General features: G+C 46.4%; 1 protein-coding gene across 1 annotated transcript in view; it reads right to left on the bottom strand.

The window, feature by feature from the left end:
* Window positions 1-12,710, bottom strand: part of GABRG3 (gamma-aminobutyric acid type A receptor subunit gamma3) — a 344,454-nt gene extending 331,744 nt beyond the window's left edge. The window contains exons 1-2 of the mRNA XM_045825024.1: window positions 12,658-12,710; window positions 6,375-6,523 (exon numbers count right to left, since the gene is read on the bottom strand). Coding sequence (XP_045680980.1) covers window positions 6,375-6,523; window positions 12,658-12,710 — 202 coding nt within the window. The remainder of the gene's footprint in view (window positions 1-6,374; window positions 6,524-12,657) is intronic.
* Between the last annotated feature and the right edge of the window lie 5,438 nt (window positions 12,711-18,148).

Genomic DNA, 18,148 nt, shown 5'->3' with positions numbered 1-18,148 from the left:
CCCATCAAAATTATCATTCAGAATAGAAGGAGAGATAAGGAGTTTCCCGGGCAAGCAAAAATGAAAGGAACCTAATCATCCATAAACTAGCTTTACAAGAAATGTTAAAGGGTCTTCTTCAAGTACAAAAGGAAAACCATAAGCAGAAATAAGAAAATAAGAGAAAAAGGGAAAACATCATAGGTAAAGCCAATTCTTCAATAAATACAGCAAAGAAGACATTTAAAAAGCTACTATGACAATTAAAAGAAAAAAAGCATCAAACTTGACTCACACTACAATAGTAGGTATGGTGGGAACTGGCCTGCCTGGTTTCAGAAGTTGTAAACCCCCTCATGGCTAAGGCAGAGTAAAAAGACCTTGAGACCCTAAGCCATTAAGGAGACAAAGCTTATCTCCGTGGCTGGAGCACTGCCACTGTCCACTTTACTTCAACCTGCCTGGCCCCCAGTACATGACCAGTTAGCCAATGATGGGTAAGATTCCTCAAGGGACAGATGACCTAAGACAGGCAGGGTCATGAGGGACCCTCAGGGAAGGACTTGGGGGACTATAGAAAAAGGGGGTGATGGACCCTCACCCCTCAGCTTTGACATAGCCTGAGTCCTCATTCTATCTGCGAGAAGTCTTCTAATCTCTTGGCTGCCTTACTTCCCCTGCCTGACTTAAGCCTAAAACAATACCAGAGATGGGTGCAGCTCTGTACTGGAAAGGGCAGTTCCCTAGGGCAATCAGGCCCAAGAAAGGATGCATAAAATCCTATGACACCTACTTTGCTTATACCCTCAATTTAAATGATAAGGGTCCAAGCATGAAGTGAGTTTGTTCCCCAGAATTTTATGGCCCTTTAACTATCTGACCCTGACTCAGAATAAGCCCTCAGAGTTCTTTGAGTGCTATCTATTGTTTTATCATTACTGCCTGACAATGATTGATGAGCTTTATGTATACACCCTGTGTTCCTGTGCAAATTAAACCCAATAGAAGATGATTGAGGAACAGGTTCCTGGCCCTTCTCTCTTGAGAGATCCATCACCTTTCCTCCCCAAACAGATCACGTCTTGGTAGACTTATTGTCATTCGTGGTGGATGGGGGGTTCTGCAGGCAAAGCTCCCCCACATAGGTAGGGAATATACAACACAAAATTATCTAAAGTATGACACCGGTAATAATAAGCATAGAGAGGAAGTAAAAAAATGTACTCTTTGTACAATATATTCTTTTTTTTTAAAGATTATTTTCAGAGAGAGAGGGGGAGGGAGGGAAAAAGAAAGAGAAAGAAACATCAATATGTGGTTGCCTCTTGAATGCCCCCTACTGGGGACCTGGACCACAACCCAGGCATGTGCCCTGACTGGGAATTGAACCAGTGACCCCTTTGTTTGCAGGCTGGCACTCAATCCACTGAGCCACACCAGCCAGGGCTATAGAATATATTCTAACTTAAATGCCTATGAGCTTACAATAAACTGCTATAAATAAAGAATGAGACACATAAAGCTCATGGTAACCACAAACAAAACCTACAAAAGATACACAAAGAACGAAGTGAAAGGAACCAAACAAAAACAGCAAATCACAAGGGAAGAGATCAGGACAAAAAGAAAGCAACAGAGGACAGTTCTAAAAACAACCTAAAAATAATGAACAGAGTGGAAATAAACATACTTATCAATAATTTAAATGCAAATGGATTAAATGCTCCAATAAAAATACATTTGGTGGCCAAATGGATTAAAAAACATAAAGCAACTATAAACTGCTTTCAAGAGACACACTTCAAATTGAAAGATACACACAGACTGAGAGGGAAGAGATGGAAAAAGATATTCCAGGCAAGTAGAAAGGAAAAAGAAAGCTGGGGTAGCAATAGTCCTATCAGACAAAATAGACTGTAAAACAAAAATGTAAAAATGACAAAGAAGGACATTACATCATTATAAAGGGGTCCCTCCAAGAAGAGGGTGTAACAATTGTAAATAATCTACTCACACAACATCGGAGCAACTAAATATATGAAACAATTATTAATAGACATAAAGGGGAAAATCTACAGTCATACAATATTAGTGGGGGACTGTAACCCCCCTACTCATCTCAAGGATAGATCATCCGGACAGAAAATTAATTAGGAAAACGGCCTTAAATGCCACATTAGATGAGACCAACTTAATAGCTATTTATAAAACATTTCATCTTCAAACTGCAGAATACAGTTTTTCTTTCAAGTGCACATGGACATTTTCTATGATAGACCACATATGATGCCACAGAACAAGCCACAATATATTCCAGTTCTAAGAGGGAAGTTCATAACTATATAGGCATACTTCAAATAACAAGAAAACCCCCAAGTAAACAATATAACTACACCTAAACAAAATAGAAAAAGGAGGACAAACAAACCCAGCATGAGTAGAAGAATGGAAATAATAAAGATCAGAATGGAAACAAATGAAATACAAATTTAAGAGAACACAGTAGAAAAGATCAATAAAACTAAGAGCTGGTTCTCTGAAAAGATAAACTGATAAATCTTTAGGCAAACTCATCAAATAAAATTTTAGTACCAGACAGATTCACAGGTGAATTCTACCAAACATGCAAAGAAGAATTCATAGCCTTGGCCAGGCAGTTCAGGTGGTGAGAGCATCATCTCAATGAACCAACGTTGCAGGTTCGATCTCCAGTCGGGACGCATACAGGAAGTAACTGATGAATGTATGAATGGATGCAACAACAAATCAATCAATCTCTCTCTCTCATCAATAAATAAAAAGTAAAAATAAATGAACACAACAGAGAAGAATTAATACCTATTCTTCTTAACCTATTTAAAAAATTTGAGCCCGGGTGACGTAGCTCAGTGCATTGAGCGCGGGCTGTGAACCAAAACATTGTAGGTTCGATTCCCAGCCAGGGTACATGCCTGGGTTGCAGGCCACGGCCCCCAGCAACCGCACATTGATATTTCTCTCTCTCTCTCTTTCTCCCTCCCTTCCCTTTCTAAAAATAAATAAATAAAATCTTTAAAAAAATTGAAGAGGAGGAAATACTTCCAAACTTGTTTTCTGAAACCACCATTACCGCTACTCCAAAACCAGATAAAGACATTACAGACAAACAAAAAATTACAGGCCAATATTTTTGATCAACACAGATGCAAAAATCCTCAACAAAATATTAGCAAACTGGATTCAATACATTAAAAACAGTATATACCATGACCAAGTGGGATTCTCCCAGGCATTTAAAGTTAGTTCAGTATATGCAAATCAATTAAGATGATACACCTCATAAAGAAAGGATAACATTGCCCTGGCTGGTGTGGCTCAGTGGATTGAGTGCCGCCTTGAGAACCAAAGGATCGCCAGTTCGATTCTTGGTCAGGGCACATGCCTGGGTTGTGGGCCAGGTTCCTAGTAGGGGGTGTGCAAGAGACAACCACACATTGATGTTTCTCTCCCTCTCTTTCTCTTCCCTTCCCCTCTTTATAAAAATGAATAAATAAGATCTTTAAAAGAAAGAAAGTATAAGACCCATATGATCATTTCAATAGATGCAGAAAAAGCACTTGACAAAATGCAATATCCTTTTATGATAACATATAGAACAACTATATAGAAACATAAAATATATAAATATATATAAGATATATAAAACAAAAATATAGTCAATAAAGTGAGTATAGAAGAAACGTATCTCAATATAATAATGGCCTTCTAGGACAAACGTGCAGCTAATATCATACTCAGTGATGAAAAGCTGAAAGTCTTTCTTTCCTCTAAGATCAGGAAAAAATAAAGATGCCCTTTGTCACCACTATTCAGCATAGTGCTGGAAGTTCTAGCTGCTGCAATCAAAAAAGAAAAAGAAATAAAAGGCAACCAAGCTGGGAAGAAAGAAGTAAAACTCTCATTATTTGCAGAGGTCATGATACTATCTATAGAAAACCCTAAATGCTCCACCAAAAAACTATTAGGACTAATAAATTACTTCAGTAAAGTTGCAAGATACAGACTCCATATACAGAAATCCATCAAGTTCTCATACAATAACAAATGATCAGAAGAAATCAGGAAGACAATCCCTTTTACAATTGCATCAAAAAGTATAAAACACCTATAAATAAATTTAGCCAAAGGGGTGAAAATCCTGCATTGTGAAAACTATAAGACACGAAAGAAAGAAATGGAAACAACATACAAATAAGTGAAATGACCTACGTTGCTCATGTATTGGGAAGTTAATAGTGTTCAAATGTCCTTACTTTCTAGAGTCCTGTACAGATGCAACGCTAACCCTACTGCACTACCACTGGCTCTCTTCTCAGAATTAGAACTAGTCCTAAATGTATGTGGAACCAAAAGAGACCCCAAACAGCAAAAGAAATCTTGAGAAAGAACAAAGTGGGAGGGATCACACTCCCTGATATCAAACTATACTACAAAGTTACAAATAATGAAACAGTATGGTAGTAGCATAAAAAACAGATAAATAAATCAGTGCAACAGAATAGAGGACGCAGAAATAAATCTCTGCAATGTTGTCAATTAATCTATGACAAAGGAGGCACAGATATACCATGGTGTGAAAACAGTCTTTTCAATGAGCAGTGTTGGCAAAACTGAACAGATGCATGCACAAAAATAATAATAAAATAAAATTGGACTACTTTCTTACTCCAAACAAAAATAAACTGAAAATGGATTAAAGACTTACACGTTGGACCTGAAACCATAACATTCCTGGAAGAAAAAAAATGCAGTAAACTCTTTGATATTGCTCTTAACAATATCTTTTCAGATATATCTCCTTAAACAAGGGAAACCAAAGAAAAACAAATAAACAAGTGGGAGTACATCAAAATAAAAAAGTTTTTGCACAGTGGAGGAAACCTTCAACGGAATGAAAAGGCAGCCCACTAAATGGGAGAAGACAATTGCAAAATGGTACATCTGATAAAAGGTTAATGTAAAAATATTGAAAGAACTCATACATCAACCTAACACCAAAAGCAAACAAATCAATTAAAAAAATGGGCAGAGGACCTGAATAGACACTTCTCCAAAGAGGACATGCAGGTGGCCAATAGACATATGAAAAGATGCTCAATGTCACTAATCATCAGGGAGATGCAAATCAAAAGCTCAATTGGAGCAGCATCCCAATACACCAAGGTTGTGGGTTCGATCCCTGGTCAGGGCACACACAAGAATCAACCAATGAATGCATCAATAAGTGGGACAACAAATCGATGTATTTCTCTCCCTCGCTCAAAAATCAATCAACCAATAAAAAGAGGATGAACAGAGAAGTTACAGATGGAGGTAATCTGCAAACTACATCTAGCAAAGGAATCACACCTAGAATGTATGAAGAACTCTTGATATACAGCAAATAATAAAACAAAATAACCCAATTTTTAAGGGCAAACCACATGAAGAGACACTTCAATGAAGAGGATACACTGGTGGCAAATGAGCACGTAAAAAGTGCTCACTATCACTAACCACTGAAAAATGTAAATAAGACCACAATGAAGTATCAGCCTATCAGATATATACTTATTAGAGCATCTATAACTACAAAATAATGACAATGCCATTGCTGGCAAAGATACAATGAAACTGAATTTCTCATACATTGCTGGTGAGAACAGAAAATGGAGCAGCCACTTTGGAAAAGAGTTTTAGAGTTTTCCTGAAAAACCAAATAGTCATTCATCACACAACCTAGCAAGCCTGCTCCTGGGCATTTGTCCCAGAGAATGAAATCAGATGTCCACACAGAAACATGTACACTAATGCACACAGCCATTCTATTTGTAATAGTAGAAAACTGGAAACCACCCACGTGTGCCTCGGTTGGGGAGTGAATACACAAACTGCTAGATCCACACCCTGGAAGATTACTCAGCAGGAAGGAAGAACAAACGATGACACGCACACCACTGAAAGGAAGAAAAGCCCATCCCAAGTGTCACATCCCGGGGGACTGCAGGCATGTGACACTCGCACAAGGACAAACATACAGAAACGGGCAACACGTGAGTGGTTGACAGGACTCGGGGATTCTGGAGGGTCGTGACACTGAAGGGAAGTGGGAGGGGACTTGAGGGTGATGACGCAAGTTCTGCATGGCGACCGTGGAGTTCCTTCCGCAAATCTACACGAGACAAGACGACACAGAACCAGACGCATGCACTGGACCGACGTCAACTTCAGGTTTTGATACCATTCCATAGTCATGAATCATGTGACTCTACTATCTTTGCAACTTCCTGTGAATTCATAATTATTGGAAACCAAAAACCTCCAAATCATGCCGTCACCGAACATGTTCTATTGGAATGACAAATGTGGACACTCACTGCCGATGTCCGGCCTCAGCTTTTTATCATATTCTCTCAGCAACTTGTTGAGGATAAGAGTCACGTCGGTGTCTTGGGACTTGGGAGCCAAAACCCACTTTTGGTTGGATGATGAGTCTTCATATTCATCCTCCTCCACCTCTCTGGACCTGTAATAATTAGGACACAAAGAGTTAGTTGCGTCAACAGCTCCAGAAACTGTCTTAAATGGGTCCCACCTAAGCCCTAGTCCCAACCCCAGGATTCTCTCTCAAATTAAAAAAATAAAAGCCCTGGTTGGTGTAGCTCAGGGGACTGAGCATCAGCCTGTGAACCTAGGGGTCACAGGTTCGATTCCCAGTCAGGGCACATGCCTGGGTTGTGGGCCAGGTCCCTACTAGGTGGCGTGTGAGAGGCAACCACACATTGATGTTTCTCTCTCTTTCTCCCTCTTGCCTCTCTGTCTAAAAATAAATAAATAAAATCATTGAAATATGAAACAAAATAAAAAGAGACACAAATTAGAAAGATTCATTAGGAAGAAGGACTCATGTCATCATGTCTTCATTAAATGTTACCAAAATGACTCCATGTCCAAGGGAAACTGTGCTTGCATCCACCTTGAGAACTTCTGAAGCTCAAGGTACAAACCTTCCAGATGTTTGTCTGATGCTGACTTTATTGGCCACTGCCACTCCCCAACCCCCTCCTCACGAAGAAGACCTCACTTTAGTTGAAAGTGAGAATAACATTTACAGATTGCATGCACTGAAAATAGATGAGTCTGACTGCGATCTTTGGTCCACGCATGGGGACTGGATGAGGTGGGGTGCGAGGAAGAGAGATGTTGTTGGTGAACCCTCTGGCAAGTCACAGGCCTCTGACAGCACAAACTGAAAATTAAAATCTTTTGCCTTGGCCAGGAAACTAAGTGGGTTAGAGCATCATCCCGATATGCCAAGGTTGTGGGTTTGATCCCCGGTCACAGCACAGAGAAGCATCAACCAATGAATGCATCAGTAAGTGGAACAATAAATTGATCTCTCTCTCTCTCTCTCTCCTCTCTCTCTCTCTCTCTCTCTCCTCCTTCCTCTATCTTTCTTCTTCTTTCTCTTTAAAAATCAATAAATATTTTTAATTAAAATCTTTCTAATACATCTTCATCATTTTGGTTCCTTTATACACGGGTCCAAAAGAATGCTGGGGCATCTCTGAGCTTGTTCAGTGCAGGGGTGAGGCTGACCGCCGCCTCCCCTGGGGCGCTTGAATGGGAGCCCTCGATGACAGCTACTTTTCTCTCTTATTTCAGTTAAAGCACCGTTCTTTCCTAACATCATCCCATGTGTCATCTCTATTTTGAAACAGGGAGTCTTGTCCGTTGAACTTTTTTTCCCTTCTGGCTCTTAGGGTCAAGGCTGCCCTCACTGTGTGCATGGGTGCTCGGGGCTGTGGGGAGCGTGCATGCAATATTTAAATTATAAAATCCATTTGCACGCCTCAGATTCCATGAGCACCAACCACCTGTCTGTTTGTTTTGTTTGCTTCCTATTTCCCTGCAGGTGTGCTGATTGTGCTAATGTGAGCATTCTGTGTTACGACAGCTGGATTTCTCACTTGTAGTCTATATTAATATATTGCAATTTTGATTCTCTTAATTCCCAGAAAACTTAATTTTGCACAGCCCCCACAAATAATTTCCCTGGTGGTTGCTGTTATTGTTCTTTTCTTTTCCTTCCTTCCTTCCTTCCTTCCTTCCTTCCTTCTTTCTTTCCTTTCTTTCCTTCCTTCCTTCCTTCCTTTTTTTCTTCCTCCTCCTCTTCTTCTCCTTCTCCACCTCCTCCTCCTCATTCTTCTTCTTTTGTCTGACACTGGTAGATCCAATGTCTTGATAAAGTCCCTGCAGAAGCCAGTTTCTGGAGCCGCCATTGGTTCCTTCCGTCATCACCAAGGCATCAAGGGTACAACAGGCAGTTTCCTGAGTGACTGAGGCTGTCTCAACAACACAGCCCTTCGGAAAGGAAAAAAGGAGGAGGGTCTCCTGCTGTAGAGCAGCATTTTCAGGTGGACTGCCACCGACCAGAGAGAGAAAACCTTTGATTCATTGTTCCACTAACGGATGCTTTCATTGGCTGCTTCTTTATGTGTCCTGACTGGGGATCGAACCTATAACCTTGGCATATGGGGACGATGCTCCGACTAACTCAGCTGCCTGGCCAGGGTTGGGATATAAGATTCTTAAGTTAATTTTTGGACTTTTCTGAGTTATTTATAATGAACATGAAATGAATGAAAAAAATAAACTTTTTAAAGTTCACTACCTCTACTTTGTTTTCAGAATTATATTGTGTACGTGTATATACATCACACACAATATTTTAAACCATATGAAATCCAATATGGGTCATACGGTGTATACACAAGTCTTTTCCATGAGTGTTAACACAGATCACAGGGCTGTCGCCTGGACCCGGGTGACATACACACGTATGTGACGTTTCAGAAATAAGCACGTGCTGTATGTCTCCTAAGACTGAGTTCAAGTTTTTCCTACTCTGATCTAAAACTGTACTTTCATTTCCTGAATACCTGTGGTCTAAAAGGATAAAATACATCATCCATCACCACTATCAGTCGCCGTGGGTTTTTACTCACACTGAATATTCACCATCCGTGAGAAATGTATCAAACTCGGGCCACGTGTTCAGGAAGTGATATGCTACATTTCATTATCTGTAAATCCGAACTGTCACAAATAACACCATGGATTTTTAAATGTCACTGCAAAACTGTTCCTCTTATCAGGAAGAGTGTCAGGAATAGTAATGTTATCATTTTGAAAAAAAACAAAACAAAACAAAACAGTCACCAAGGCCTGTTTCCTAGGACGAGGCGGGCCGGCCCCTTGTTGCAGAGCAAAGGTGCCAGAAGATGAACAGAGAGGGCTGGCTGACCTCGGCCAGATCACGCAGGACACTCGTGGCACCGGGCAGACTGGGCCACAGAGCTTTCCTGCCCCCCTCCGCAGGCTCTCTCTTCCCTTCTCCTCTCCCTCTCTGCGCTCACACCCTTCCTTCCTCCTCTCCCCATACCTAACAAGCGCTCCGGCGGGGACCATCTCACTCTCCCTGCCCCAGGGATTCTGGGGATACATGCGGACCGAGCTCCCCAACCGTCTTGCCCGTGTTCCGCCTGCACAGCCTTGGCTTCAGAGACATCGCTCCCAGCTACTTCAGTGACAGGTATTAAAACGAGTCTAATTCTCCCTCTAGTGGCGATGAGGGCTTCCCTGGAATTGCATAAGCTGCTTCCTCAGAGGCCAGGGCAGGTGAGAGAGCCTGGAGGCAGAAGGAAAAAGAAGCCACCTTCTCTCTCTCTCTCTCTCTCTCTCTCTCTCTCTCTCTCTCTCTCTCTCTCTCGGGAGGCAAAGGGGACCCCTGGCTCCGGGACCGAGCTGGGCTGGACAGGGGACAGATGTGCCCCTGGCCCCTCGGAGGCAACACTCTGCTCCTCCAATCCCAATCCCATGTCAGTTTACTGCAGAACTTGCGAGAAGGAAACAGAAGCCTCCCAGTGCTAACGCCATGAAGCGCCAGCCAGCCCCACGGGAAAACCGAGGCTTTGATGGAAAGCAAATGTCCCCTCAGGGGACCCGCTGGAGTGGAGATAAACCAAAAACGCTCTGTTTCTCCAAAGTCTAAATGGGTGATCTGTAATCTTTACGAGCTGTCTGTTATTAGGACTGTTGGCTCCGAGACACCATCGCTGCAATTAGCTTTTTCTGGAAAACAACCTGGCGACATGCGGTCCTTGTTAAGTCCGTGCTCAGCCTCGGGGGCTGTTTCCGTGGCTTGTGCCTCCTCTTCAACCAGAAAGACGAGGAGGAAGTCTGGAGTGTTTCTAGACACGACCAGGACCTCCTAAGCCTTGGGAAGCAGCTAAGCACCCTCCTGGCATCACCCAGGCTCCGGCGTGGCTTAGTGCATTTCAGTGCAAAATAAACTCATCCACGGGTGACAGAGTGGGGGTGCAGCTCCCTGCAGGGAGCCATCTGCACCCGCCACAGCCGTCCGTCACCACCGTTCCCAGGGCTTGGCCACACCAGGGGCGCATTCTGGGTGCCCGTGAGACCCCTCTGAGCACAACTGACAGCTTCGAAAGATGCCACTGGACATGAGATTATTTCACACGTCTGCAAGACACATTTCAGAGAACAAAGACACTTTCGCATGAGAGGCAGAGAGCAAACAATCAGGGTAGCATTTGGATTTTGTCCAAATGCTACGTGGCCTGTCTTTGGAAGGCCGGGGAGCCACCCCTTGGACAGAGACTATCCTGCAACAGGACGCCTGCCTTGAAGGAGACAGACATCATGTGTGTGTGTGTGTGTGTGTGTGCGCGAGTTTGAGAATGCCTAGGAAGCAGACTGCTCCAAGTTCAACACGCATCTTCCTACTAAACACACAAACGACCGCAGGCCGTTCTCCTCTGAATTGTAATTTTCCCATTCCCATTCCCTCTTCCATCTCCATCCCCCTCTCCCCGGTCATCATCCCCCACGCTGTGGTCCACGGCTATGAGTGCTTTCTCTCTCCTTTTTTTTCTCAATCCCTCCACTCTTCAATGGGCCCCCTCCACCCCGGAGCGGTCGGCTTGCTCTCTGTCTGCGAGTCTGTCTCTGTTTGCAGCAGACGGTGTTCCTGCACTAAGTCTGCACGAGTCCCAACCGTCGTCCAACCCTGGGCTGCGGGTCACTTCACCCCGTCGGTGGCAAGAGCGAGGTCACGGAGACAGGGCTTCAGATGCAGATGAGGTGACTTCGGACCCTGCCATCACGCCTGGTGTCGTCGGCTGGGCTCTTGGTCTCTTAAGGAGAAACACATTCGGGCAGAGTCGACCTCCGACGGTGCTCTCCGGCTCTCTCCTCAACCTGGAAGAAACTTCCCTGGAAAGGTTCTCGGGCGGGCGGTCCTGCCTGGTGGAGAGAGCTGCCTCTGAGTCACCAGGGGAGCCTGCTGTCCCCGGCACACCGTCTGTCTGCCTTCCACAGTCTCAACTTTTAGGGAAGAGGCGAGCTCAGAGGGCCGGGGCTTTCTTCCTCAGGGGCAGACACCCCTGGTGAAGGTGGGGAGTGAGAACTGGGGGGTCCCTTCCCACGTGGAGCTTCTGCTCGTGTGCATTCCTGGTTCTTCCCAACTTCACAAACATGAATGAAAACGCCAGACCTCTGACACTGCCGGCCGACACCTGCCGGGCTCCTGTTCCATAAACACACTCCCTAGCTCCCAGACCCAGGTAAACAAAAAGTGTCAAAACAAGGGTGTTTTGAGGATGGGGTTCCCTGAGATTTGGGGGTGGGGTGGGGTTAGAGGAACATTTCCAAAGCACAGAGCAGTCCTCAGCCTTTGGACCAGCAATTTAGCCGGGGAGACAGAATTAAAGGCACCGAATTAAAGACCCAGAATCTCCAGTCATATTTACAGCTCCAGGGTTTAACCCTCTGGGTCCCAGGGGCGCCTCCATCCTCCCCAGCCATCTCCATCCTTTCCTGGAGCGTCTCTAGGCTCCGTGGTGAGTGCAGTGTCCTGGACGGAGGGTAAAGGTATTTAGAACCATGAGAGGATGTCTTAGCCTCCCAGGCAGAAGCCTGATCGCCAGTTCCCGCATGCCGCCTTCAGAGCTGTATCTACGCTCCTTTGCGAGGAGGGGCTCCCCCAGAGGGGTGCAGGCTGGCGTCTGCAGGACCCGGGGACGGAAGTCCGTCCTGAACAGCAGGGCTCTCCACAGCCCACCTGGCCCCAGCCCTCTACCTGCCTCCAGCCTGATCTAACCTGGGCAGCTGGGAAATCAGCACTCCTGGGTCCTGGGAAATTCAGAGTGACAGCAACGATCAGAGCACCGGCCAGTGTGTGGGACAGACCCGCCCCCCCGGGGCCCTTGAGGTGGGGGCAGGGGTAGTGGATGAGGAGGGAGACACCGCTGGTCCCCTAGGATTTGGGTTTTCAAGACCCTTAAAACACCAGATCATAAAAGCTTCGGGCGCAGAGTCAGTGCCCACATTCCCGGCCGCTGAGAAGGCTGCAGCCAGCCGCCCAGCCCGGAGAGGCAGATGGCCCTGTCCGGGGGAGATGGGACAGGTGAGGCGCGGGCCGATTCCCCCCCACCGCCACCCGGCCCGGCCCCGCCGGCTATGCCGCAGCTCAGCCGACGGCGGGCGCGCCGGGGACTCCTGTCCAGGACAGCGCCCCCCGCCGCCCTTCAGCCTGGCTCGGAGCCTGGCTGGATGCGGAGCCCGCGAGCCACTTACCGCGCGTGCAAGCCGGAGAAGAGGCAGAGGAGGAGCAGCAGCTTCGGGGCCATGCTGCTGTGCAGCTCGGGGCTCGAGGTCCGAGGCCTCGGGCTGGGCGCCACTTCCTCCGGAACGCGGTCCTCGCCCTCGCCGCCTCCGATGCCGCGGACTGCGGCGCGACACCCGCACCGAGCCGCCGGGGCAGGACAGGTGTGGGCTCCGGCTGCCAGCCGCGCCCCCGACGGCCGGCGGGTCTGCGCGCGGCTCCGCGGGGCGCACTAGGGACACCCGGCCGCCGCGGCGCGCCACCCCCCCTCCGCCCGCGCTCCCCTCCGGGTCCGCGCCACTGGGTGGCGGGATCGGGTGGGCGCGAGCGTTCCTTGGCCCCGCAGCCCGAGGCCGGGCGCGGCGCAGCCCACCCCTTCACCAGCTGCCAGCCAGTGCCCGCGCGGTGGGCTGCGCGCGCGGTGGGTTCTGCGCGCGGTGGGTTCTGCACGCCGTGTCCGCCGCCGCGCGCTCGGAGGTGGGGGCAGCGAGGCGGCTGTTCGCGGCGGCGCCTCCGAGGCGGTCCCGGCGGGGAGGAGTTTCCCCAATTACACGCTTGACAACGCGCTAAGCGAAGACAGGGAGGTTGGAGTGGGCTCCGCGTTTGAGACCGGGAAGGGGGCGGGCTCTGCGCCGGCCCGGAGGCTTGGGGTTCCCGCAGGGCGCCTGCGGGTGGGTCCCAGGGACTGGCACCTCGCGGCCAAGAGGGAGCCCCCAGTAGCTCCTGTCATTTCAACAGGAAGCAGTGGCTCTCCAGAGGCGCCCTCTGACCTCCCGCTGCCCCCCACCCGCCCACCCACACTCAGGGCCCCTCCCTCTTGGCAGGCCTCGGCCCCAGAGAGACGCGGTGTGCGGAAAACAGCCTCTCCAAGCCCACGTCGTTCTGGGTCGCCGGACCTCCTTCTCCGCATGACCAAGATTCCACTTGCAAAAGTGGCTTGCTGGGGAGTATTTGAAGAAAGCCACCCCGACTGTGTACCTTTCTCAAGGAAAAAAAAAAAAGAGCCTAATGCACCCCAATAAACAGTGGTGGTGAAAATAAAATGTGAAGTCAAAAAGGAACAGACTTTCAGTTTCATGGAACCAGGAAAGGGCACTTTATTTAATGCATTGAAATACCCCAGGGACTGAAAAATTCATTTCTGTTTTCGTTTGTGATAATAATCCAAAATGCTTGTCTTTCACCGTGTAACTACGACAATATTGGCATAGCTTAGGATACATCCACTAAGAAGTTTGCTTCTATGTTGCAAAAAAATAGTTCTTACTAAGTGTTTCTTTTATACGTAGAGCTATTATGTACAGAATTATGAAAGGGTGTAATAACTTTTTCTTCAATGTGGTTAAGTAGGTTTGTTTATAAAATACCTAGAAGAGTAAGTTGGATGTTGTCCCTTATCCTGTGTTCATCAACTTGAACGTGGACACGGACTGGAGTGGGCTGATGTTATTGACAATGACTTTTTTTTTAACAATGGACTAGTCACCTCCTCAGCATTGCCATCTTCTGGTCCCTGTGTGGCCTTTGACTCAGTCCACCCCCTCCCGGGGAGTCCTTCTCTGGCTCCCACGCCTCTCCTCCTGCGACTTTGTCTTCTCAGAAGACAAGAACAGTCATGGATCCTGCCACTTCCAACGCCTTTACTGTTTATTCCAGATTCAGTGGAATGAGTCTATCACACTCTGCCCTAATGTCTCATTTTCTCCACCACAAAATCAAGCACTTTGAAAATCAGTTGACCCCTGGCTGGTGTAGCTCAGTGGGTTGAGCGCCGGCCTGCGAACCAAAGGGTCGTCGGTTCAATTCCCAGTCAGGGCATTGCCTGGGTTGCCAACAAGGTCCCCAGTAGGGGGCGTGCAAGAGGCAACCACACACTGATATTTCTCTCCCTCTCTTTCTCCCTCCCTTTCCCTAAAAATTAATACATAAAATCTTTTAAAAATATATAAATAAATAAAAATCAATTAAGTAATTGGTTCTCATTCATGAGTCGCTTGTAAAAACATGCCAGATCTCCACGTAGTTTTTGAGTGTACCGTGAGAAAAATACAAATAAAAAGAAGCTGTTCTTTCGTGTCTCAGTGTTTGATGCAGTATAGGGACACAGGTAAAAATAACCACCAGAGATCAATCACATAATAGGGACCCAGGGCTGATGTAAGGTCTTCACATGAATGGACTCATTTGAACTCTTATACCATTATTTTCATGTTAAAGATGGAGCAAAGGCACAGGGATGTTAAGTCACGCTACTGAGATCGCGAAGCTACAAGGTTGAGCACTGGGGGCTTAACACCAGGCAGCCGGTTCTAACGCCTCAGTCTAAACGACCAGCCATCTTGCCTCTCGGGTGAGTTGGAGCTCGGTAAGCACTTGTCATTAGCTTCTTCAAGCCGAGTTTTAGACTCCTTGCTGTACTCTTTATCACCTGAGTGTGCGAACAAATGCTTAAGTATTGCTGATAATAAAAACAGATCAACACGTGAATGTTTTTGTAAATGATCTGTCTCATGAGACATGTCTTATGAAGTTTTCATAGCTCAACTAGTGATAAAGAAAAGAAAAGTCATGCCCTTTATCCATCTCTCCGTTGTTCATTCTTTTCCTTCCTCCCACACATTCGGTGTGTGGTTAATTGTGAATGAATGCAATCTGAGGTCGTCTGGAGTTTGGGATGCTTGGCTCCATTGATTGGACTTAGCTGGTCAGCTTGGTAGGTCTGGACATTTTAGCTTGAAAAACTCCCGGCCCTGGCTGGTGTAGCTCAGTGGATTGAGCACGGGCTGCGAACCAAAGTGTTGCAGGTTCAATTCCCAGTCAGGGCACATGCCTGGGTTGCAGGCCACGGCCCCCAGCAACCGCACATTGATGTTTCTCTCTCTCTCTCTTTCTCCCTCCCTTCCCTCTCTAAAAATAAATAAAATCTAAATAAATAAATAAAAATTAAAATAGCATATTTAAAAAAAAGAATAAAAAAAAAGAAAAACTCCCTCCCCCTGTTGTGATCTGGAGCAACATTTTTCTTTCTTTCTTTCTTTCTCTTTCTTTCTTTCTTTCTTTCTTTTCTTTCTTTCTTTCTTTCTTTTCTTTTCTTTCTTTCTTTCTTTTTTTCTTTCTTTCTTTCTTCCTTTCTTTCCTTCTTTCTTTCTTTTCCCTCTCTCCCTCCCTTCCTCCCTCCCTTCCTCCCTCCCTCCCTCCCTTTTCTTTCTAAGCGAAATGAGTTTAGTTGAAGGAAAAATCTAATGCAAGCTTTCTGGACCTAAGTCTGAAAGCAAAATGCAAGGTCAGGAATCTCGAGTCTTCAAAGAGCAAGCTTTTAGGCTTTGATTTTCTTCCCTTCCCCAGCTTGACCAGTGAGAAAGGGGTGAGGCGGAAGGAGGGGTGGGAGAGAGGGAGGGAGGAAGGGAGGAGGGAAGCAGTGATCCACGGAGCATGCGCAGTGCACACTCTTTTTTTTTTTTCTTTTTATTGCCTCCCCCCGCCCCACCCCGTTCTTTCCATCTTCAGCACCAGAGAAGCTGACAGTTCCACACGGGCGCACGGGATTTGAGAGATGTTCATTCCTCACAGGAAAAGAAGGGAAATAAAAAGTACCACAAGCGGCAGCGTTGGGGATAGATCCCCTGCTCCGCAGCCCAGGCACCCTGCGGGCACCGAGCCCCCTGCAGCGATGCGCGCAGCGGTTCAGGGTGCAAGTCCCCGAAGCACCGGGCGCGGGTAGGGACTGCGCTGCGTCGCGGCGGGAGGAGCGGGGAGAAACCCCAGCGGGGCGCCAACCGGCTGCCGCGACCAGGGGTCCCTCTAGCGGCTTCTAGGAGAAATACCCCAAATTTCCATTCCTGGCCTGGCTTTACCTCTTGCAGGCGCTAAGTAGAGCGAGCTCCGCGCTGAACACAGCGGGACCGCTGCAGCACTTAAGTTTATTCTACTCTCCCTCGCTTCTGGGTTTTGTTTGAATCCTATCCCTCCCACTCTCAAAACTGTACTTCTAAAGTAATGATGTTTTGTGGTTAAAAAAAAAACTTTCCCTCTTCAACTTAAAGAAAATACACAGAACAAATGCACTCCTCTTAGAAGTACGGTTCAGTGACTTTTTAATCCATGCATACGCCATACGCACTAGGAGAGGATCGTACGTCATGCAGATTAACCTGAAGACAATTCCCAGGTGTCCACTCCCAGTCCCCGCCCCAGCTTCCCGCTCAGCGGTCCCCCCCACCCACCCACCCCTTAGCTAACTACAATAGCCTGGTTTTGCCTGCTCTGAAATCTCATATGGAATCACACAGTCGTTTCTACTTAACATCTGGTTTATTTCACCCAACATATTATTGCTTTATGTAGCAGTTCTTCATTTTTTATCGCTGCACGTGGCATTCCATTGTGTTCCTCAATACACCCCATACTATTTCGCTGACATAAATATGTTTCTACACGTTTCTGTGAGCATCCACGCTCGATTCTCTTGGCTATCTGGCTGGAAATGGAAGTTCTAGATCACAGGGGAGGCAGAGGTTTAGTGACTATAAATATTACGAAAGAGATGTTCAAAGTCGCTGCATCAATTCACCGCCCGCTGGCTGGGTGCAAGCCGCACACGGCGTCGATGAAATGCAGACTCGTCGCTCTTTTTAATTACAGACATGCGTTGAGGTCGTGCTCCCTGAGCTGCTTTCCAGTTCTTTCCAGCCGTCAGAGCATCTTCTTTTACGAAGTGTCTTTCAAGTCTTTTGCTCATGTTAAAACTAGTTTGTTTTCCTTTTGTTTGTAGAAGGTCAGGATGTGGTTTTCTTAACATGATTTTTTAAAAGATTTTCTTTCCTTATTTTTAGACAGAGGGGAAGGGAGAGAGAAAGAGAAGGGAGGAAACATCCATGTGTGGTTGCCTCTCGCGCGCCCCCTGTTGGGGTCCTGGCACGCAACCCAGGCATGTGCCCCGACTGGGAATTGAACTGGCCACCCTTTGATTTGCAGGCTGGCACTCAATCCACTGAGCCACACCAGCCAGGGCAGGATGTGTCTTTGATGTGGGTCTTCAATGTATGGGTGAGGACTATCTCCCCTCAGTCACTGGTTTGCCTGCTGTTCTCCAGTGTTTTGTAAACACTATGCTTTGCATTTTGTTCAACAAATCATGCCTTATCCATAGATCATAATGAGAATCTACATTTTCATCTAAAAGCTTAAGAAGAAAGCTCTCTTTAAGACCAGGTTTCATTTCTAATTAAATTTAGCATATGATTTTATTTATGAGTCCATGTTTATTTATCTGCCTACAGATAACTAATGGGCCTGGCATGATTTATTGAAAAACACCATCTTTTCACCATTGAATTTGCATAACTCAGGTGGTGATGTATGAATGCATCTTTTTTTCTGGGCTCTGTTCTCTCGGTCCATCACTGTATATTTCCACCAAAGCCACGTTAAAAAAAATTATTCCAGCTTCAAAATTATTGTTCA

This window comes from Phyllostomus hastatus, unplaced genomic scaffold, assembly GCF_019186645.2.
Source record: "Phyllostomus hastatus isolate PE091 unplaced genomic scaffold, TTU_PhHast_1.1 phas_scaffold_555, whole genome shotgun sequence".
Taxonomy (NCBI): domain Eukaryota; kingdom Metazoa; phylum Chordata; class Mammalia; order Chiroptera; family Phyllostomidae; genus Phyllostomus; species Phyllostomus hastatus.
This window is presented reverse-complemented; position numbering and strand designations above follow the sequence as displayed.